General features: G+C 44.0%; 1 protein-coding gene across 1 annotated transcript in view; it reads left to right on the forward strand.

Annotated features, from left to right (window-relative positions):
- The first annotated feature begins 2,508 nt into the window (after positions 1 to 2,508).
- The window catches only part of LOC138788908 (cytochrome P450 2D6-like), a 29,781-nt gene continuing 9,111 nt past the window's right edge, over positions 2,509 to 23,178 (forward strand). The window contains exons 1-6 of the mRNA XM_069967305.1: positions 2,509 to 2,771; positions 4,981 to 5,152; positions 13,789 to 13,941; positions 16,736 to 16,893; positions 19,166 to 19,339; positions 21,553 to 21,694. Coding sequence (XP_069823406.1) covers positions 2,577 to 2,771; positions 4,981 to 5,152; positions 13,789 to 13,941; positions 16,736 to 16,893; positions 19,166 to 19,339; positions 21,553 to 21,694 — 994 coding nt within the window. The 5' untranslated portion in view covers positions 2,509 to 2,576. The remainder of the gene's footprint in view (positions 2,772 to 4,980; positions 5,153 to 13,788; positions 13,942 to 16,735; positions 16,894 to 19,165; positions 19,340 to 21,552; positions 21,695 to 23,178) is intronic.

Consider the following 23,178-nt stretch of genomic DNA (forward strand, 5'->3'; position numbering starts at 1 on the left):
CCTTCTGAAGCATGGGTACAGTACGTCAACACCCTGCCAAAAAATAAATAACGTGCCAGTCAGTGCCCAGCTGTATAGTTTGTCAGCTGGATTGTTACTTATATTTATGGATTAAGTAAAAACTGATATTTTCATGAATTTGTGCGCTGTTTTCTACTCTTACATACATGACATATTCTGCAAGTTGCTGCAGGACTGGTATGCTGAGCACAAAAGATTATTTTGAAGGGCCAGTACACCATAAAAAGCAGAATAGCCAGCTTGACCTTGTTTCCTATAGTTTCGCAGGAACAAAAAGAATATAAAACGTTTGGCGCTAACTAAAGGTTCCCTGGGATTTAGACAAGCTTCACCAAGAATCCATTATTCCAATTTACGGATAAATACTGTACTTATACTAAGGTCTGACTGCTACATGACTTGGAAACACATTGTTAGACCCCCTCCATGCATCTGTCTTTTTTTTTAGTGCTGAGAATGTATAAGGCCAGGGCAACATCGATATTTAGATTGATTTTATGCATTGAATGACAACTGCAGTCCACTGGATTGTATACCTACAACAAGTATAGTGTGAGCGCACACTGAATAAATTGAAAATAAAGCAGATGGAGTGCGAGCTACTTCAGAAAAAAAATACATGTAATAAACCAAAAAAGTAAGCCTGAAGGAAGAAAATGCTCAGCACATCCGAAATAATACACAAAATATACTTTATTAAATAATTGCAGATAAAAACACAAAAAGAAGAAAGAAGTTGTATACAGCGATTAAAACCAACTACATAGAGGGAGACCCAGATCCGTCAACCCTCAAACCGAGGCCCTCCACATGAATGAATCATGCTTTGAAGGTACAGCACCCCTCTCTGATATCAAGATACAAGTATACAATGCATGCATAGGTAATGGTACAAAGCAAATACATACCTCCCAACTTTTGCAAAGAGCAAAGAGGGACATGTGTGCCGCGGTCCCCATAGCCATGCCCCCATAGCGAACCTCCATAGTCCCGCCCCCATAGCAACCCTCCATAGCCACTCCCCTACAGTCACCACATGCTGCTGACTGAATAGTGCCCTATACAGTATCCAATCCCCCTAAAAATGCCCTATATAGTATCCAATCCCCCATATAGCGCCCCACATAGTATCCAATCCCCCATTATAGTGCCACACATAGTATCCAATCCCCCATATAGTGCCCCACATAGTATCCAATCCCCCATTATAGTGCCCCACATAGTAGCCAATGCTCCCATATAGTGGCCCACATAGAATCCAATGCCCCATATAGTGCCCCACATAGTATCCAATCCCCCATATATGCCCCACATAGTATCCAATGCCCCCATATAGTGCCCCACATAGTATCCAATGCCCCATATAGTGCCCCACATAGTAGCCAATCCCCCATATAGTGCCCCACATAATAGCCAATGCCCCCATATAGTGCCCCACATAGTAGCCAATCCCCCATATAGTGCCCCACATAGTAGCCAATCCCCCCATATAGTGCCCCACATAATAGCCAATGCCCCCATATAGTGCCCCACATAGTAGCCAATCCTCCCCTTTGCGTGGCCCGACCAGAAAAACAATAAACCAGTAACTCACCTGTCCGTCGGTCCCAGCAGCTCCTCTCCCAGCAGAGCGCGCACTCCCGTCAACCTCCGGGGCGGGCAGCGGGGTACAGAGTCACTGACTGTACCGGAAGTAATTCATGATGGAGGCGGCAGGTCACTTCCGTCACAGTCAGTGTCTCTGTACCCCGCTGCCCGCCCCGGAGGATGACGGGAGTGCGCGCTCTGCCGGGAGAGGAGCTGCTGGGGCCGGCGGACAGGTGAGTTACTGGTTTATTGTTTTTTTGGGTGGGGCCACATATAATGCGGGACACTGGGTACTGTTCCGGGACCGAGGGACAGCACCCCGAAAACGTGACTGTCCCGCGGAATCCGGGACAGTTGGGAGGTATGCAATTAACATATAAAAATGAAACATACACACAATGACCAAACACATGCACTATTGTACAAACCAAGATAAAGGTATAGTGGAGGGATGAGAGTGACCCCGGTGCTACCCTACCCTGTACCCTGTGCTGTACCTTCAAAGCATGATTTATTCAAGTGGAGGACCTTGGTTTAAGGGTTGACGGATCTGGGTCTCCCTCTATGTAGTTGGTTTTAATTGCTGTATACAGCTTCTTTCTTCTTTTTGTGTTTTTATCTGCAATTATTTAATAAAGTATATTTTGTGTATTATTTCGGATGTGCTGAGCATTTTCTTGCTTCAGGCTTGCTTTTTTGGTTTATTACACTGGATTGTATACAACTCTATGGATTACTTCGGACTGCAGGTGTAACATGCTAAACAAATAACAGGATAGCCCTGGCCTAATGGTCATGGCAGAGAGCAGATACCGTATATCTGTGTGCTTCCCCTTTAAGGGAAGGATTGGAATTCAGTGACAGGCGTGTTCAGTTGTCTTAGTTTTTCCCAGGAGAGTAGAAGCAGGCCTGTACTTTCATTTCATACAGCAAGTTCTATGAGTTAGTAGCCGTAGCACACAGAGGAGATGGCTGAGCTTCTCTCCTTCTTCTTCTCCAATGGATTTTTATTGCTCATTTCTTTCATCGTTGGCCTTTTCCTCTTGGACTTTGTGAAGAGCAGAAAGAATGGATCCCAGTTTCCCCCAGGTCCTAGAGGAGTTCCATTTCTTGGTAACATTCTGCAGGTTGACTTTAGAAATCCAGCAGTAACATTTAACCAGGTACAGTATATGTATAGTATGGATTGGTCCCATCCAGCCATAGACCACCCTGCACGCTTCTGTCAGATTCTACATAGATTTGTTTGTGTTATAGAAGTAAATCGTCTCATATTAAAATAATAAATTTCTCAATATATTTAGAATACAGATCTCTTGTTGCATTGTAAAATAATTGGCCGGCCATAGTTACGCTATTGACAACTCAGGCAATTTTTCCAGTTTTTAATAAAATATTTAAATTGCCTCTTTGTCATTGCCTCTTTGTGCTGTGCACTCCCTGGTCTTTAAATATAGAAAGTGATTTGCAATCTAACAAGTTTCTTAGACTAGAAAAGCCCATATTTATATTTATATACCGCCATATAGTCTCCACTACATAAATAGTTCAAAAGTAGATAGCTATGCAAAAAGCCTAGCTTGGTGCTGCTAAAGGGATTAGACAGATCACTACCAATGCAGTGATACTGCCATTGTAGCTCTTCCCGTATCGGCGATCAACTATCCTACATCTGATGTTCTGCTGTCCTCTGTTGGTATTGTTGGGCTGACATTGGACAGTTTACTTGTGTTCACATTTGGCTCTTATACTAACATATAATGCATCTATATGTGTAAGAACACAAGATTTTCCTGAATGACTGTTGTAGACATATTTTGGTAGGCATTCCTAATTTGTAGAGAGCTAATAACATTTAAAAAATATATATACATTAAAGATCACTGAACCTCAAGCTTAGACTTTCAATTTCATTGCAATTTTTCATACAATTTTCCTTGAATATCAGTTCTATTGATGACAATAGGGGTTAGTCCTGGTATGGCAAACTGCTCAACCAACACTGAAATAAAATGATCCACCATTGAAAAACACATTAGATTATTATCCAACGTTTCAACTTATCTCTCTGTACTTTCTATTAGACAAGACAAAAAAAAAACAAAAAACCATCACATCAGGTGGATAGAGCTCAGAACTCATTCCCTATCTTTGTTCCGCTGCACATAGGTTACGTTCAGGACTTTGTGAATGCTGACTTAACAAACTTTTCCTGAACTTTTCCTGAACTTATACATATACAGTACATAGAATTGTGGTAACTTTGATCATCCCCATACTTCATATAAAAAACAACAAACAGAAAGCGACAGTTCACCTTACAGCTCAATGTTGCGCATGGGTCAAGGCCAAGTGTTCTTCAATAAAAAATAAAAATTCCTTTGTTTCTTCTCCATAAAACCATCTTTCTTTATTACATCTCCAGGCTACGTAAAATTTCACTAAACAACGGCTGTAGTTGCATTTTTGCAACCACGGCCGTTATTTAATGAAATTGTTGATTACATTGATTACTATGGAATCCCGGCTGGAGTGTATACACTCTGTATTCATTCCGTCCGGGATTCCTTGCGGCCGCATAAAAAACTGACATGTCAGTTTTTTGCGTCCACTATCCAATGAATAGCCGCCGCACAAGACTGATGGTGCAGACAATGTAAAGTGCTTCTCTGGCTGTACTTTACATTGTCAGCTGTGGGAAATTGGAATGCGGGCACACTGGAATGTGCCCGCATCCCAATTCTAAAGATATTAAGTTCATCTGGCTGCTACTGCAGTACTGGCCAGGATAAACTTCACTGACACTGGCAGTTCTACCACACAACCGTGTTACAGAACGGCCAGTGTCATACACAGTGTGAACCCGGCCTCATACTGTATAACCGCTTACAGAGCCATATCTCTCTGTAAGCATAAGATAACCTTCTGATAGGTAAAAGCTCCTGATTGGTCACTTGAAAATCAAAAGACAGTGACAGCAAATTCACAATCTATAATAGAGACATCAGTTAAACCCATCTATACTTTTAGCTATCAGCCGTGTGACATCTAGTGGTGGGAGCTGCATACTACAAACTACAGTCTCAGAGGTCATACAGACATATGGTACCGACCTATACCTGTTTAGAAAAGACAGTGCATATGTTATGGAAGCATAGCTGTATATATGAAAGGTACCATGTGTCTCCTTCCACTAACAGCTATCTAACAGTGTCAGTTGTCTGGAAGTGAACTGCAGCTGGCAGATTCCCTTTTAAAAATATTTAAATGACCATTCCAATTAGAAATGGGATTTCTGCATTCTTAATGGATTCATGTTGTTGATAACATTATTTGTTTCCCCTTTAAATATTTATATATCGTTCTCAACAGCTGGGAAAAGAGTTTGGGGACGTATTCAGTTTGCAGTACTTCTGGAAAAAGACTGTGGTGTTAAATGGGTTTGAGGTGGTGAAGGAAGCGCTGATCAACAGACCGGAGGACATCGCAGATCGGCCTCAATTTCCCATCTATGAAAAAATAGGACTTGCTGGAGACACCAAAGGTAATGTCTATATGATTGCATAAAGTTATAGGAAGAGCTATGTGGTTGTTAAGCATGCCCCCTCAGTCCAGTGCTGTAATCCACGTCTCCCTCCTGTGATGTCACAGGGGTGCTGGTGGTGGGGGTGATGGGTGTTCCAAATGCACTGCCATTGAGATGGAAGAAAGTGATTGCATTGCACATCATCACTGAGGGAGTGGATTACAATGCTAGACCAAGGGGGCTTAACCAGCGCTAGAAAAATATGGCCACCTTCTTCCCCCGACAGCACCACTCTTGTCTCCAGTTTGGGTGCAGGTTTTGTAACTCAGTCCTATTGAAGTGAATGAAGCTTAATTGCAAACCACACCTGAACTGGAGACAAGATCCTCATGGAGCACAAATTTTTTTCTAAAATCCGGACAACAAAAATATATCTATATCTCACACTATACTATTAATTCCTTGTTCCCGACTCTTTTATAGCCTCCACAAATCACTGCTTATTCTGCAGTCCAGGGAATCTGAACCTGTCATATACTATTGATGCAGAAAGTGTCCTCTATCCTGTTTCATATTTATGTATATGGGGAAGAATGACTGAACTGTGACTCACAGTTTATCAGTAGATTCTATTGATTACTACTCCATACTGCTCCTTACTGCAGGAGTGGGGAATCCCAGCTACAAACAGGGTTTCCCAGTCTAGGGCTGCGTTCACACTACGTATATTTCAGTCAGTATTGCAACCAAAACCAGGAGTGGATTAAAAACACAGAAAGGATCTGTTCATACAATGGTGAAATTGAGTGGATGGCCGCCATATAACAGTAAATAACGGCCATTATTTCAATATAACAGCCGTTGTTCTAAAATAACAGCAAATATTTGTATTCTGACTCAACAACCTGGCTATGAGCAGGTGGGGTTATAGATAGTCTTATATCTGTGCTTCAACCAGTACTCACACCAAGTCACATATTGTCAGATAGCGTCAACTCCATTGTAGAGGCATGTAGGAAGATTCCAGCTTTATTTGGTGCAGAAACCCTGTAGAAATGCTGGTACAACGGGGTGAAAAGGATATAATATGCCAGGGGTAGCAGGAACATACAGGTACATGCACTGTCTTAACATGAAAATGGCTGCTAACATGAGGGAGAGGGGAGGAGCTACAACACTGCAGCTAGAGAACAGGAAGATAGGAGGGTCAAAAAGCAAAGCAGAATAACACATATGCATGTCAATGAATAGAAACCAGTCTTGGGACATGACACTCCCCGTCTGAAATCTTTAGATTTCACAATATATTCCAAATCGGAACAATGTCCTGAAAGTCCAAGGTTGTTCTTGAAACCTGAAAAACAAGAGAGAAAAACAACGTGCAAACAATAAACAATAAGTCCAAATCTTGAAGTTGAAGATTTGTAATCCCGAAGAAACTTCAAATAAACCCATCTTCGGATTGGGGAAGCCGCGGACTGCAAACACTTCCACCAACCCACACTGTAATCCACAGGAGGAGGTTATCAGTGATGACACAGCCATAGTCCATGGTGGTATGCTCCCCGCCATAAGCTGTGTGGGTGTCCAAGTCACTCATGTAACTTCTTCTTTTGGTAGAAGGAGCACTAGTTCATGAATTGGACGGAAGAAAACCTTTGCTGAACCTCCCATTGTTACCTTGACTTCCACTTTACGAGTCTTTCCATCGTCGCTGGGGATGACCTTTGTGATGAGACCCATGGGCCATTCATTACGATGGGCTTCTTTATCCTTCAAAAGAACAAGGTCGCCTTCCTGGAGGTTAGGTTTTGAAGTCTGCCATTTGTGACGGCTTTGGAGCATGTGAAGATACTCACTCTTCCACCGATACCAAAACACATTAGACAGATGTTGAACCTGTTTCCATTGGCGTCTGTAGATGTCACTGTGGTCAAAGGTGCCTGGAGGAATATCAGAAGTTCCAATCTTCTGGGTAAGAAGTGTCGCTGGAGTAAGGATGATTGGAGAATCAGGGTCTGAGGAAACTGGAACTAAAGGCCTTGCGTTGATTATAGCAGATACTTCAGCAATTTCAACTGCTAGCACGGCAGCACAAAGCTCAAGTCTTGGTATAGAGTGTGCAGGTTTTGGAGTTAGTTTTGCCTTACCTAAGACAAATCCGCAATGTGTCTCATTTCTGACTCCTGTAATCCTAAGATAGGCCACTGCAGCTATGGCTTCCACTGATGCATCAGAGAAGATGTGGACTTCCCTTCTGATGGCCGCTGAAAGGGAGCTGGGGGCATAACAACGTGGAACTTGGAGTTGCTCTAATACCTCCAGAGACCTTTTCCATTTTTCCCACCTTTGTTGTTTCTCAATAGGTAGCTGAGAGTCCCAGTCCGCATTTTCAGTGGTAAGCTGTCTTAGTAGTATCTTGCCTTGGATGGTGATGGGCGCAATGAACCCAAGAGGATCATAAATACTGTTCACAACAGATAAAACTCCTCGCTTGGTGAAAGGTTTGTCACAAGGAGACACTTGGAAAGTAAAAGTATCTTGTTCAATGTTCCACAGCAACCCTAGGCTGCGCACAGGAGGAGCGTCAGAACTGAGATCAAGGTTTCTCAAGTTGATGGCATGATCATCTGAGGGAAAGGCTTTCATTACCTCATGGCTATTGGAGATGATCTTGTGAAGTCTGAGATTCCCTGCAGACAGCATCTCTTGTGTTCTGGTAAGAAGATCAACTGCCTCTTCACTTGTTGGTAAAGATTTAAGTCCATCATCAACATAGAAATTCCTCTCAACAAACCGACGAGCATCAGAACCATACTCCTTCTCACCTTGTTGGGCTGTCCTTCTCAGTCCGTAGGTTGCTACAGCAGGAGATGGGCTGTTGCCGAAGACATGCACCTTCATTCGATAATCTATGACTTCCTTGTTGACGTTGTTGTCCTTGTGCCATAAAAACCGAAGATAGTTTCTGTTGTCTTCTTTAACAATGAAACAATGAAACATCTGTTGAATGTCAGCCATTACTGCAACAGGTTCTTGTCTGAAGCGCATTAGGACCCCTAAAAGACTGTTGTTGAGGTTAGGACCAGTGAGGAGCATATTGTTGAGAGAAACGCCTTCAAACTGTGCACTAGAATCAAACACCACTCTGATCTGGTCAGGTTTCCGAGGGTGATACACACCAAAGGATGGTAGGTACCAGCATTCTTCTCCTTCCTTTAGTGGCGGTGCAGGTTCTGCATGGTCTCTGTCAAACACCTTCTGCATGAAGTCTACAAAGTGTTTTTCCATCTCTGGCCTTCTCTTTAAGGTGCGCTTTAAAGAGGAAAATCTTGAAGCTGCTTGCTGCAGATTGTTTGGTAGCTTTGTTCTTGGAGTACGGAAGGGTAAAGGTGCTACCCAGCTGTTGGAATCATTTTGAGTGAATTCCTTATCCATTACTTTGAGAAATTCTTTATCTTCTCTAGCAGGTGCCAACTTGTTGTCATCACTTGTGATGTTGAACACTGTAGACCCAAGGTTATCATCCCATGGAAGGCAAATGTTCATGTCATCTTGCTGGTCATGCTGCCCCTTACAGTTACTCATCTTTTCTTTCACCAGGTAGTGATGTGGGCATGGCTGAAAATAAGTGCTGCGACCATTTGGCAATATATGAGTCTTAAATGAGGATATCTTGGTAGGCCATTTCATACGGTCAATGCAGACGTTGCCTATAATAACCCAGCCTAAGTCAAGGCGCTGGGCAAATGGTGCATCATGCGGTCCATTAATTTGCTGACGTATTTTGTGCACTCTGAGAATGTCCCTTCCCAGCAAAAGTAGGATCTCTGCATTATTATCCAGAGCTGGTATTTCACTGGCTATGGTCCTTAGATGAGGATGATGGAGAGCAGCTTCTGGTGTAGGGATCTCCTCTCTGTTTGATGGTATCTGGTTGCATTCAACAAGTGTAGGCAAAGGTACCTCTAGATTTCCATTTAGAGAAGCTACTACAAGTCCACTGGCTCTTCTCCCTGAAACCTCTGTAATGCCACTACAAGTGCCCAGGGTATATGGGTAAGCATCTCCCTTTAGGTTAAACAGATCAAAAAGTTCTGACCTTGCAAGTGATCGGTTGCTCTGGTCGTCCAAGATGGCGTACACCTTTACAGTCTTTTCTGGCTGACCCTTGGGGTACACGTTGACTAGGCATATCCTTGCACAGGACTTGTCACAAAGGTCTTCTCCGCAGACTTCTGTACATGAAGAAGATACTGTGGTAGGCTTTGCTGCTTGATCTGTGTTCTCCCCGCCATGCTTTGCTAGAGGAGGGAAATCTGTAGGTGGTGTAGGGCTGGACTGAGATGGGTGAAGAGCTTGTACGTGGTTCTCACTGTCACATTCTATGCACTTTATGGCAGTTTTACAGTCCTTAGCAACATGTTCAGTGGAAGCACAACATCTGAAGCATACTCCAAACTTCTTTAGCAGTTCCTTGCGTTCTTGGAGTGGTTTCCTTCTGAAGCCAATACACTTCTTGAGAGGATGCGGCTTCTTATGAATAGGACATTGGCGATTGGGGTTCTCAATCTTTTCACCTTGGTTGTTCTTATAGCTGGGCTCCTCAGAAGCTGATGAGGTAGTGGGAAGAACATCAATCTTTTTTACAGACACTGGACCTCTGTGTTTTCTGTACTCGGAGCGTGGGCTGTCATATTTAGAAGGAGGTGAACCAGGGCCACTGGACTCACCATAGGAAAAGCTTGGGTCATTCTTGGATTCTGCAATGTTGCTGATAAACTCACAGAAGTAGTCAAATGGAGGAAAGGAGACTTGATTCTCTCTTTTGTATCTTGAACCAACTGTAGTCCATTTTTCTTGAAAGCCATATGGCAGTTTGGCAACTATTTGGTTTACCCCACGAGCAGTATCCAGGTAGCTGAGACCAGGTAGGTGAGTGTCTGTCTTGGCTAGTTGAAGCTCTGAAAGTAGGTCACTAAGCTCTTGGAATTTCTGGTTGTCCTTACCAGATATCTTTGGGAAACCTTGCAACCGTTTGAAGAGAGCACTCTCAATTGCTTCAGGACTACCATAGGTACGCTCTAGTCTCTCCCAGGCAGCTGTGAGTCCTGCTGCTGGATTACCAATGTGGACAGATCTGAGTCTCTTAATACGTTCTGTGGACTGTGGGCCAAGCCACCGGATGAGTAAATCTAGCTCTTCAGCAGCGGTGATGCCAAGGTCACTAATTGCGGTTCTGAAGGCACATTTCCAGCCTCTGTAGTTCTCAGGCTGGTCATCAAACCTTGTAAGTCCGGTCTTAGTAAGTTCACGGCGTAACATGTATCTTGCAAACTCTGACATGTCTGTACGCTCTGAGCTTGGACAAGGAAGTGCTGGCTGAGTAGTGCTGGCCACGTTGTCTCCAGAGTTCGGGCTAAGAAACACAGGCGTAAATGAGGCTGCATAGGCATTTAGCCCAGGAGGTGGCTTGCTATCCATAGGCTTACCTGTGGCTTGGTAAGATGCTAGGCCATTGTTAGGGTTTGGCATCTTGGCTTGCACCTGTGTACTTCTGTGATGAGCTTGCAGAGGTGTAGGGCCATGGTTAATTATGCGGAGTGAAGTATCAGGATGATGAACAGGCAGAGTGTTGTACTGATCTTGATTTTGGGGTATTGCAGAAGGAATAATGTGTTGTTGCTGTGAAGAAATATCTGCACTGTTTTGGCTTAACACATAGTCTCTAGTACGTTTGAGAGGATCCTCTGCATCCATTCCGCTCAAGGCAACACTGTCTCTTTCACTCCCACTGGCTGCTCGTTCTAGGACCTTCAACCTTGCCATGGCTGTAGCGTGCTCACATTGTTTCTGCAGAGCTTCTATTTCTGCCTTTCTTCTTGCGGTATCTGTTTCTTTGGCTGCTTTCTTCTGTGCTGCATCTGCTTCCATTTCAGCTTTCTTCTGCGCTGCAGCTGCTTCTAATTCTGCTCTCTTTTGCGCAAAAGTGGCCTGAATCTTAGTCGCTTCTGCTTCTGCACGCGCCTTTATAAGCTGCTCACTTAGTGTGGAATATTTTGAAGATCGTGACCTAGACGTGCGTTTTGAGCGTCTTGTAGACTCAGAAATACAAGATGTTGTTTCATGAGGTTGCATAATTCTTGCTTTTATTTTAGACTTAGTTTCATATATTAAGCCGTCTCGTTCAACATTAAGATGTTGGAAGTTTTGCAATTCTACTAGACTGTCCTGAGTATTGATTCTTTTCAGAATGCAATGGTATTCTTCACATTTCAGTTTGTATTGCTCATGCATAGTGGACAGCTGCTCTAGGGCTCCCTCTAGTGGTAATACATATTCAGGCAAGCACATGGTGGAGACATGTGCCTGTAAAGTTTTCCACAGATTCATAATGTCTGATGCAAGTTCATGCTGCAGGCTTTCAAGGTTCTCTCTAACCTTCCATGTAGGCTTAACAGAGCGTTTGTCCTTATCACTGGACTGCAGACTGGGGTCCATGCTTCCCTGAACTGAGTGTCCCTCAGCCATGATGCACACAGGATGGGTTACACTGAAGGAAGATGGCTGCTGCTAGCAGGTTCTATGATGAGAGTCTGCACTGTGGCTCCAGTTCACACACACTGATGATCCCTTGGACACTGCAGGTAGCTGCTATGGCTGTATCTGAAGCTGAGTCTCTGTCCCCACAGCTGTGACTGACAGTCTATGATCCTTTTCACTATTCTGACTCAACAACCTGGCTATGAGCAGGTGGGGTTATAGATAGTCTTATATCTGTGCTTCAACCAGTACTCACACCAAGTCACATATTGTCAGATAGCGTCAACTCCATTGTAGAGGCATGTAGGAAGATTCCAGCTTTATTTGGTGCAGAAACCCTGTAGAAATGCTGGTACAACGGGGTGAAAAGGATATAATATGCCAGGGGTAGCAGGAACATACAGGTACATGCACTGTCTTAACATGAAAATGGCTGCTAACATGAGGGAGAGGGGAGGAGCTACAACACTGCAGCTAGAGAACAGGAAGATAGGAGGGTCAAAAAGCAAAGCAGAATAACACATATGCATGTCAATGAATAGAAACCAGTCTTGGGACATGACAATTTGCCATTAAATGGCGGCCATCCACTCAATTTCACCATTGTGTGAACAGATCCTTTCTGTGTTTTTAATCCACTCCTGGTTTTGGTTGCAATATGAGGACCACAATACTGACTGAAATATACGTAGTGTGAACGCAGCCTGGAGCAGAAAACTTCTGCTCTGGAGGGAGACCTGTCTGTACTGCTGCTGAGCTGGCTCAGCTTGCAAGCAAGGCAGGGGTTCAGTTGTAATGCTGTGCACAAAATGAGCTGCGGGATGGCTGTGGGATTTCCAAGGGCGACATATGGCAACAGGATGCACTGGAACCTCTGTGGCTCAGCAACATCACAGGTGGGACTTCGAAATCTCTAGGCTGCAGGCAGCTTATTACCTGTGGCCATTAGAGGGCAGGAGCGTTTCTTCCTCTGGGACAAGCACAATAAGGGTGGTATTACACTGGCCGATGGGGGCCCGATAATACCTGTAAACGAGCGCCGATCTGCTAGATCGGCGCTCGTTTACTGGGCCTATTACACGGCCCGATAATTGTTTAACAAGGGCTGCAAGGACATCGTTACCGATGTCCTTGCAGCCCTTGCTTAAACTGTATACTTTACCTTTCCACGCTCCAGGGCTGCGCCTGCGGTCCGCTTCTCCCCGGGTCCCGCGTGCTCTAGCTTCAGAGCGGCCTGTCAGCGGACAGGCCGCTCAGCCAATCACAGGCCTGGACCGTCGCGGCCTGTGATTGGCTGAGTGGCCTGTCAGCTGACAGGCCGCTCTAAAGCTAGAGCGCGCGGGACCCGGGGAGAAGCGGACCGCAGGAGCAGCCCTGGAGCGTGGATAGGTAATGTATATCGTCAGTCGCCGGCCGCGCACCGCTATTACAGGTAGCGGTGCACGGTCGGCGCCTGACAAATATAGGTTCTAACCTATATCAACGATCAGCCGATGAACGTTGTCATTGGCTGATCGTTGTATTTATTACACGGAGCGATAATCATCCGAATTGGCCCGATTGGGCCGATTATCGTTCCTCGTACCCTAGTACCCTAAGTGATGTAATTGTTCACATCCAAAAGATAGACATGCTCCCAGCCTCTAGTGGCTGCAGGAAGAAACCCGTGGAAATCGTGAAGGCGGTCTGGGCCAGATGGAGAAGGGAAGGTAAACGACTCCATAAGTGAGTCACTAGATATAACAGCACTGTAATTAGGGATATATAGGTATTGTGCATTGCATCTTTTTAGCAGTTTTTTTTGTCTTTTGCAGAAAATTATTTGGTAGGGATGCCCCATAGGTGGAAAAAAATGGAAGTTGTAGGAGTCAGGTTAATTTCAAGCATATTCACAAAAAAGTTAACATTTTAAAAAACTAGTACACAATTAAAAAAAACTACACAAATTCACAAATTGTTGTATAGAAGAGGCAGCTATTGGATATTCAGACATGGAATACAGATTCCAAAAAGTAAAGTGATGGAAATTGCGATTAAAAGGGCTGTAAGGGAGTTGTTGGGGATAAATATATTTTGACCTTTGTGTTGAGCCTTTATTTTGACCTTGCTAGGTGTATTATTTGCCGGATACGGGAACTCATGGAAGGAGCAAAGAAGATTTACCCTGACCACACTTAGAAACTTTGGGATGGGCAAGAAATCCCTGGAGGAGAGAGTGACAGAGGAAGCTCAGTGCCTGTGTTCTGCATTTAGATCCCAGAAAGGTGAGTGGTAGGTAGTAGTGTAAAGAAGAAGAGTGATTCAAATACAAATCTACTTTTCTACCCGCTTTCCGGTCAGTTATGTCTGGTTACTTCTGGTTACTTCTGGTTACTTCTGGTTAAAGGCTATGTTCACACTACGTATATGTCCTGCCGCATATTTTACGCGGCCGGGGATTTATGTAAGTTGCGGCTGGCTACATACCGTCCGCGAACTTACGCCCGTAGTATACTTACGCTTCCCGAGCACCGTACGTAGCGATCTGACAGCGGTCTTTTACTTGGAAATCTTCGCGTAGCCCCGGACACCCCACAGAACCTTTTGGATCGGCAAATCAAAGTGCAAAAATGAAGAAATCCCCACTCCGTATGGGACCGCATGTTACGCTACGGGCGTAAGTTACAGCATTTCCGTCCTTAAACAATGGTCTGGTTCATTTTTTACGGTGCCGCATACGATCCGGGCGTAAGTTGTTACGTAGTGTGAACTGTGCAGCCGTAGATCCTATACTTTCCATTGTACGCAAACCAAGTAAGTCTCCGTCCGCTTATTCACGGAACGCGCTACGGCCGGAAACTTACGTAGTGTGAACATAGCCAAAAACTGCATCAACACATCAAAGATTGCAATGGTGTTTTATTAAGAAAATAAAACAAGCAAAAAAATAAAATAAAATAAATAAAAGTGTGACTCCCACCATAGGAAGAATGTGTAATTTTATATATCCCAGTGCTTTATTTTCTTTTTTAAAGATGTTTTATTAGTGCCATTTTTAAAGTATAGAACATACATAGTGATATTCATCAATAGAAAGATGACAAAAAAGACGCGAGCAGGCGACAAAAGCAGTATGTCTGCATTTCATTACAATAATAGGAGCTATTTAACAATATCTAAATGTATATGATCACATAGAATACAATAAAGAATCAGAAAACCTTAGAAAACAGTTCTAACGAACAGTATCACCTCCAACATAGTATACGTGGCAGATATATACTATCAATAAAGCATAACAAAGTATCTCGTAATAGAAGAAAAAGAAAGATTAAGGAAGTTGGAGTGCTCCCAGGGTACCTCTTTGAGCGGCCATGCAATACTAATCAGTATCTTTAAAGCGACTTTGTACCCACAATCTGACCCCCCAAACCACTTGTACCTTCGGATAGCTGCTTTTAATCCAAGATCTGTCCTGGGGTCCATTCGGCAGGTGATGCAGTTATTGTCCTAAAAAAATACTTTTAAACTTGCAGCCCCGTGCCCAACGGCCGTGGCCTAGAGTATCTGTGCCCTAACTTTACACCACCCCTCCATCCCTCCTCCTCACCCTCTTCATCATTAGGAATGCCACTGGCAGGATTTTTCCTATTCCTCTGCAGTGAAAACTACACAGGTGCCTTAACGATCCAGCCCATGTGCCGTGTTCACACAGCTGATGAATAGGAGACAGTCTGCCTGGGGCATTCCTAATGATGAGGAGGGCGGGGAGGAGGGACTGAGAGGTTGTGTCAGCCTAATGCATAGTCACTCTAGGCCACAGCAGTTTGGCATGGGGCTGCAAGTTTGAAAGTTGTTTTTTTAGGACAATAACTGCATCACCTGCCGAACGGACCCCAGGACAGATCTTGGATTAAAAGCAGCTGATGGTACAAGTTTTTTTGGGGGGTCAGATTGTGGGTACAGAGTCACTTTAAACTGATTCCCAATAGGTTCTCTCTCTTCAGTAGTGAAGTCATGAATTAGGAATTGTTTCCATTTAGTCATAAACATTTTGGTTGATTTTTCTTTAGTACGTAGTATATCTAAGAGTTGAAATATTTCCTTTAAGGTAGATATTATTTAGGATATAGAAGGTATAGTGTCTAGCCACCAGTTATATATTTGTATTGTTTATACTGAAAAATTTTAACATTTCTAATAAAAACTATTGAACAAGGAAACCAATAATGTTAGGTGAATCCCTTTTGAAGAGATTAAATGGTTCATAGAAGTAGCAGAATCCTCTTTGATGAAATGAAAAAGATACCTAAGAGAGAGAAGAGGTATTGCGTGACCCCATGTGGATAAAAGACAGAGCCGTACTGAATCCCAAAATTCCTGAACAGGTACACAGGACCAAGCACAGTGATACAAATCCGCCTTAGGAAGTGCACATTTTGGGCAACTTTTCCGGTAATGGACAGGTAAAGTAGAAGAAGAAAAGTTAAAAGCGTATATGGCCTTATGAATAAAACAGAAATGTATTTCCCGCGACACAACATTAGGAGTGGCAGAATGCACAAACTGATACCCTCTCAGAATTTGTTGTGTCAGATCCGTAGAAGGAAGTATGGAGGACCATTTGTGTTGAAATATTTGTTGAGATAAATTTCTTTGTGATGGTGATATTAGTTCTCCATAAATATGTGATAAAGAATTATGTACAGATAGTACCGGAAAAAGATTGTCAAAATCCGTATTACATTCTGCCTCGACAATATTCCGTACTCTATTGGTGAAATTTTCTATTAGTGAGTTATATTGTAGTAAGTGAGAGGAGGGAAGATTAAATTTCATTTGGACAGTGTGCCATGACAGGAAGGTACCAGAAGTAGTATCTAATCAGTCCCCGATAGAGGAGATATGTGCACTCCGCCACTCTGCATACAGTAGTCTAGGTTCTTTGAATTAGGTGGGAAAAGTGGGGAATCCCAGTACTTTATACCCAAGAATTCTCAGCACTATGTTACTACTGCTGAACATTGATCATATACAGTATTTAGTTATTTATATAATGTATTGTTGTGTTTTCTGCAGATCAGTTCAATCCACATTTCCTCATAAACAACGCTGTCAGTAACGTTATCTGCTCCATTGCATTCGGCGATCGCTTTGATTATGATGATGCAAAATTCCAGCGACTTTTACGTCTCTTTGAAGCTGCCCTCAAAGCTGAATTTGGACTCTTGGCCCAGGTACTTCAATCGATTTAATAGCACAATGGCATCACTACCTACTTAATGGACAAATATATGGTATAATCATATTTATTATTATCAGTTAGAAGAAATGAAAAGGGGAGTATGTGATAGAGGGCAGTATGTTCAGACACTGTGGCATTGCTACAGATACGCAGTGTGGACTATCTTTATGCTTATAGGTGATCTAGACCAGTGTTTAATAACTCCCATCCTTAGATACCCCCAATGGGTCATATTGGGGCCATAGTGGAACACCCCTTTTATTTTTAGCTTTGCTGTGTCTAGGGGAACGGGGTCATTGCTTTATTAGGCTAAGTTAGTGGTTCCTAACCAGGCTGCCATGGCACTCTAGGATGCCTTGAGAACCTGCCAACATGGCAACCAGGATGCCTGTGGCTAAGCACTGTCACAGGTATCCTAGCGCATCCTAGGGTTTGCAATCTTAGGTCGCAGGTAGATTCAAGCCTATGGCAACTAAAGGTTGGGAGCGTCTCTTCCTCTGAGAGATCTACAATGACTGACATCATTCTGCACTTCCGGAAGGTAGAGCTGCTCTCAGAATCTAGTGGCAATGGTATATAAGTGGGAGCAGAAAATCACAGTGGCTGCAAGGAGCCAGAAGAAGAAGGTAAGTATGTTTTTGGTTTTTAATACGACATGGAAAAAAGGGCCTGTTGCGCATAACACCTATGGCTGACACTAATGCCTCTCGGCTACTTTTAAAAACCAACGCCAGGATGTTGGTATATAATTTGATCAAACCATATTGCCCCATGTACCATGTGCCGGTCTCCTGGTTCACATGGGTCCACTCTGTGTCGGTCAGCGACCGACAACTCCGTGCGTGCACAAGCAGGGGAGGGAGGCCATAGAATGGCCCTGCAACCCCAATGTCACAGGACCAAACCCAAAGGGCCCTCCCTAAACTTGTCAGGCACCATGGGCGAAGAAAGCTGCCGCCAAACAACACAGGTGTGAATATGATCTTGTACTCACCATAGCTCATGCAGGTAGAATGGGAAAGATAGGAGGTACTTGACATGTGTGCAGAGGTGCCTCTTGCTAATTTGGGTCATGTGGGACTAACAAAATAGGAGTGCCAACTGCTCAGAAAAGGGATAAAAATAAAATATGACATGGAGAGAAAGGAGCTGTTGCACGTCACACCTATGGCTGACAATAATGCCTCTCGGCTACTTCACACAGCTTTCTCCTCCGGTGGTACCTGCTGAGTTTTGGGGGGCCCTTTGGGTTTGGTCCTGTGACATTGGAGTTGCAGGGCCATTCTATGGCCTCCCTTCCCTGCTTGTGCACGCTTTGCAGGGTTGGCGGTCGCTGACCAACACAGTGTGGAGTTAATGTAGGGACCCATGTGAACCAGGAGAGCGGCACGTGGTACATGGGGCAATATGGTTTGATCAAATTGTATACCAACATCCTGCCGTCGGTTTTTAAATGTAGCCGAGAGGCATTAGTGTCAGTCATAGGTGTGAGGTGCAACAGCTCCTTTCTCTCTATGTCCGTATTTTGGTTTTTAATGTTGGCGATTGGGTCCTATCTACAGGGAGGTCCTACCTACAGGGGCAAACTATCTTCATGGGCATCTTACCTGCAAGAGTGTCCTACCTACAGCTGGGCGTATTGATAGAAGACAAACTACTTATAGGGGGTCCTATTTTAAAGTCATAAGTGCAAATTATCTACAGATCATTGTACCTACAGAGGGCAAACTACATTCAGGGGGTCAAATTATCTACAGGGCATCCAAACTACAGAGGAAAAACATCATACTGGGGAAAACTACATCCTGGAGACACCTTTCTGTGGAAAACCTATCTACCAAATGTGGGACTGTCATACTCCTACCTGGACAACCTACCCCTACAATGGCAGAATAATTACTCTTTGAGACTCTATAGGTGGGAGAAGAGAAGGGGGGTGTTGAAAAAGAGTGAAGGCCAAGATGTTTGTCTGGAAGGTTCTGCTGACATGAGTTGTGCCCGGAAAAAAAATCATCAAGGCGGTTTGAGCCAGATGGAGAAAGGAAAGTGGATTGTGTTTATACAAAACATAATTATTCTTTGAATAATAGCCAAGACATGTAAAAGATACATATACTAAAATGAAACATGATACATTCCCTATAAATTAAGTAATAGTCACAGTCTATATTTTCTTAGTCATAGAGGACTGAATAACTATATCCCTATTTATAGACGCATATCAGAGCATTTATTATTATACAATATATGTTTTTATTTTTTAGATCCTAAATGAAGTTCCTGTTCTAGTGAACGTCCCCTGGCTTGTGGATCGTGTGCTGCAGCCAGAATATGAACTGATGGCGATGTTAAAGGAAATAGTATCAGAGCATCAGAAAACCTGGAATCCAAACTACATCCGTGATTTTATTGATGCCTACCTAGTGGAGATGGAAAAAGTAAGGACTCTTTTATATTCTTAGAAAATACATCCAAAGCACTTGCCTTTTCTTTCTCTCTGCTTTGTGTCTGATTCAATTAGAAGCCTTAGAACATGACAGGGAATTTAAGCCAGAACAGAAGGAGAGGTTACCCATATGCATATTATCAGAAAAGCTGGAATCCAAAAGGCATGTGTGATTTTATTCATGCCTACCTAGTGAAAGATGGGAAAAATGGGAGCAGATTTATATTTTTACATAATAGGGTAGAAGGGCATTCCTTTCCTATTATTAGTGTGTATTTGTTCATGTAGAAATGTCCTCTGGTCGAGGTCTTAAAGGAAACCTGTCACCCCCCGTGCTGGGGTGACGCCCACCCGACCACCCGGTGGAGCACCATATACTTACCCCTTACCCAAAGTCCCGGTCCTGGACCCGGTCCTGCCATCGAGATATCGCCGTCGGAAGCCGTGCGCGTGATCACCAGAGATGAGTCCGACGCCCATAGAGAATGACTGGGCCTTGTCCCTGGAGTAGGGACCCGCTCAGCCAGTAGCGAAATCCCACTTACTGGCTGAACAGGGTTGACAGGTCACAACCTGAGTTCCCATTTAGAGCAGGAAGCGGCCGGGGACCCCGGGACAAGGCCGACAGTATGTGGCCATCAGTGCTGGAGCCAGGGAGGTCAAAGCATGTTATTTCTTTTATCCTCCCCCTCTCTGCCACTTGTGAAAAACAGAGGTCTGCCTGCACTTCTCCTTTAAGACTCCCTCCTTGACAAATATCTGATACTCTCTGTATGCCTGCTGCGTATAGCTTAGGTAACCGGCCATGTCTATATACTTTTCTCAGATTTACATTATTCCACAATGGAGTGGACTCTAAAATCCCATCCATCTGTACTGCTGCTTTAAATCTTTTCCATATTCGAACTATTGCATTCCCAGCTGGGATTTTACTGTATCCCTCTGTTGAAGTTGACCTGATTCTAACAGTTCATTCATTAAAAATAGACAAAAGACCCTGTTCCAGTTCATAAAAAAAAAAAACGCAAAACAAGCTGAGCAGCCAAGTACAGTCTAATTTTAGGAAGTCCAAGGCCTCCCGACTGACTGGCTGGGTGAGAATATCAATTTTAATCTTAATTAATGAATACATTAAATGAATACATTAAATATAGATTTATATAAATATAAATTTAAAAAAAAATAATCATTCATCAAAACAGACTGGATAAGCTGTAAACAAGTAAAGCACTAAAGAAAGCCACACTGATTTAATTAAGACTTTCCACCCTTGATACTGGTAGGCCATTCCAAATTTTTACTTTTATTTCAAGCTCCCTTAACATAGATTTGGTATTGAGAAAGGGGAAATCTGATATTATCCCATTTATTGCCACCCTGTCAAATAATTTGACCTCATCCAATGACAGGACCCCACTTGTATGTTTTTGAACAGCCGCCTAATAGCAAAGAGTTTATTATCCATATTTAATAGGATATAGGTCGATACGTCTCAAGCAAAAATGGATCTTTCCCTTTATTTTGGGAAAGATCCATTAATGCCTCCTATATAGAGCTCAGAAGGAAGCCTCTTTCATGTAGGGTTCTCAGCAGTTAAGGCAGAGCAAGCTCCCCCAAAATCCTATAATGCTGGTTTCACACATGCCAGTTTTCTTGCCATTGCACTTTTTGAGCCAAAACAAGAAGTGGATTCAAAGTAAGGGTATGTTCACACTGCGCAAAACATGTGGAACTTACACCTGTGGACTCCGCTCGAAATCCGGCCTGCCTCACTGTTTCTGTGATGTATAGGACGCCCTCCGCTCAAAGAATTGATACACTGCCTTCAAATTTAGACACTGGGGCAGGCAGGATTTCAGGTGGAGTCTGCGGTGGGGGCTCTGAATTCCGCTTGTTTTACTCAGTTTGAAAACACCCTAATGGGTACAATAAAGGAAGCACTTACTGTATATGTCTCCTACCTGCTGGATCCCCTCCTGGCTTTGGCTCAAAGACTGCAGAGACAGTTTTCCAAAAAACTGCCATGTGTGAAACCAGCATAAATCTCAAATGGGAGCCCATCATTTCCAGGGGTGAAATTTCCCTCAAAAGAGCCGAGCGCTTCCTAAAAATTCCCCACAGCTTTTAATAAGTGTTCATACACATGCCAGAAAACTAACCCAACTAACCTAGGTATATGTTGTTTACCTGCTCTATTTTTTTTAGGCTAAGGGAGACAACGCCAGTAGTTTTAATGAAGGAAACCTGCTTATAACCACATATGATTTATTTGGTGCTGGGACAGAAACTACAAGTACCACCCTGAGGTGGGGGCTACTGTATATGATCCTCTATCCAGATGTCCAATGTGAGTATCAAAATAATATGTATTATTTCTCTGAAATACCCCTTTAACCCCCTAACGGCATTGGGCGTAAGTATACGCCCCCGCAGGATGGGCTTTAATGCAAACAGGCGTATACTTACACACACAGCGGTCGGGGCAGATGGCCTGCTATAATGTATAGCAGGCCATCTCTGCTCGTCGGCACGGGGGGGGGGGGGGATTAACCCCTCCCGTGTCGATGATCGCTGCTATATGCTGATCAATACAGATCAGCATATAGCAGCTGAAAACAGCTTTCCGGGTCATCTGTGACCTGGTGACCCGGAAAGCAATGGCGATTGGTGCTGTCCGAGATAGCACCAATCGCCATCAGTGTCCCCACCAAAGATGGCGCCGATGCCACCCCCACAATTGCCGTGATAGGCCGGTACCAGCCGGCCCATCACGGCGATCATACTGTAAAAAAACAGTGTCGCCGGGTTCTGCACCCCTCAGCTAGGTAGCTGAGGGGTGCAGAACAGGTGTGTGTGGTGCAGGTGTACCATACTCACCTGATCTGGGCGTCCGGAGCGACGATCTGCGGTTCACTTCCAGGTTCGGTCGTCCAGCGTCGGAAATCTTCGGAAACACTCGGGTCCTCGGGTTCGGTGGGCCTCGGCAATCTCCGGCAGCGTCGCTCTACTGCCCCCTAGCGGCTGATCAGTGAATATCATTCACTGATCAGTTGCTTTGGGTTAAAAAGATTTTTTTTTTTTTTCAAATATTTTTTCTTTTTTTGCACCCTAACACCACTGAGTGCTGATCAGCATCGCACATAAGTGCACTGCTGATCAGCAACTCCTCCTTTTTGGCGTTGGAGCGTTTTTTCCCCCCTATATCCTACCGCCACTGTCTGCTGATAAGTGCCGCACATAAGTGCAGCATTTATCAGCAGCTCCTTTCTTGTCGTAGGTATATTTTTTCTTACTGTCAAAAAAACACGTAAAAAACACTACACTACACCACACTACATGAAATAAAGTTTTACACTACACCACTACACATTTACATACCCCATATACTAATCCCCGTATAAAGATGGCCCCCAGGGTGTTTTCGGGGTCGGACGCATACGTTATTATTGCCTCCGACACCGAAACAGCCAGTGAGGATGAATGGGGGGGTTCTTCTTTCCTCCATTCATCATCCTCATCATCCAGTGACGTGTTTGGGGGTAGCGTAGTGAACGCTGCCCCCCAGACACGTCTTTCCCGCCAGTACCGTCCTAATAAGAAATTCTACAAACTCTGGCACCCGCAGCTGGCACCTGCTGGCGGACTGATGCAGGTGCGCGTCTCCGCCCGTGTCATAGATTCCATTCTATGCACGGGCGGATTCCGTTGTCCGTCCAAAGAATGAACACGTTCATTCTTTGGACAGAGGGCAGAAATCGCCCGTGCATAGAATGGAGTGTGACACGAGCGGAGACGCGCGCCTCCATCAGTCCGCCAGCGGGTGCCAGCAGC

Source organism: Dendropsophus ebraccatus, chromosome 4 (genome assembly GCF_027789765.1).
Source record: "Dendropsophus ebraccatus isolate aDenEbr1 chromosome 4, aDenEbr1.pat, whole genome shotgun sequence".
NCBI lineage: Eukaryota > Metazoa > Chordata > Amphibia > Anura > Hylidae > Dendropsophus > Dendropsophus ebraccatus.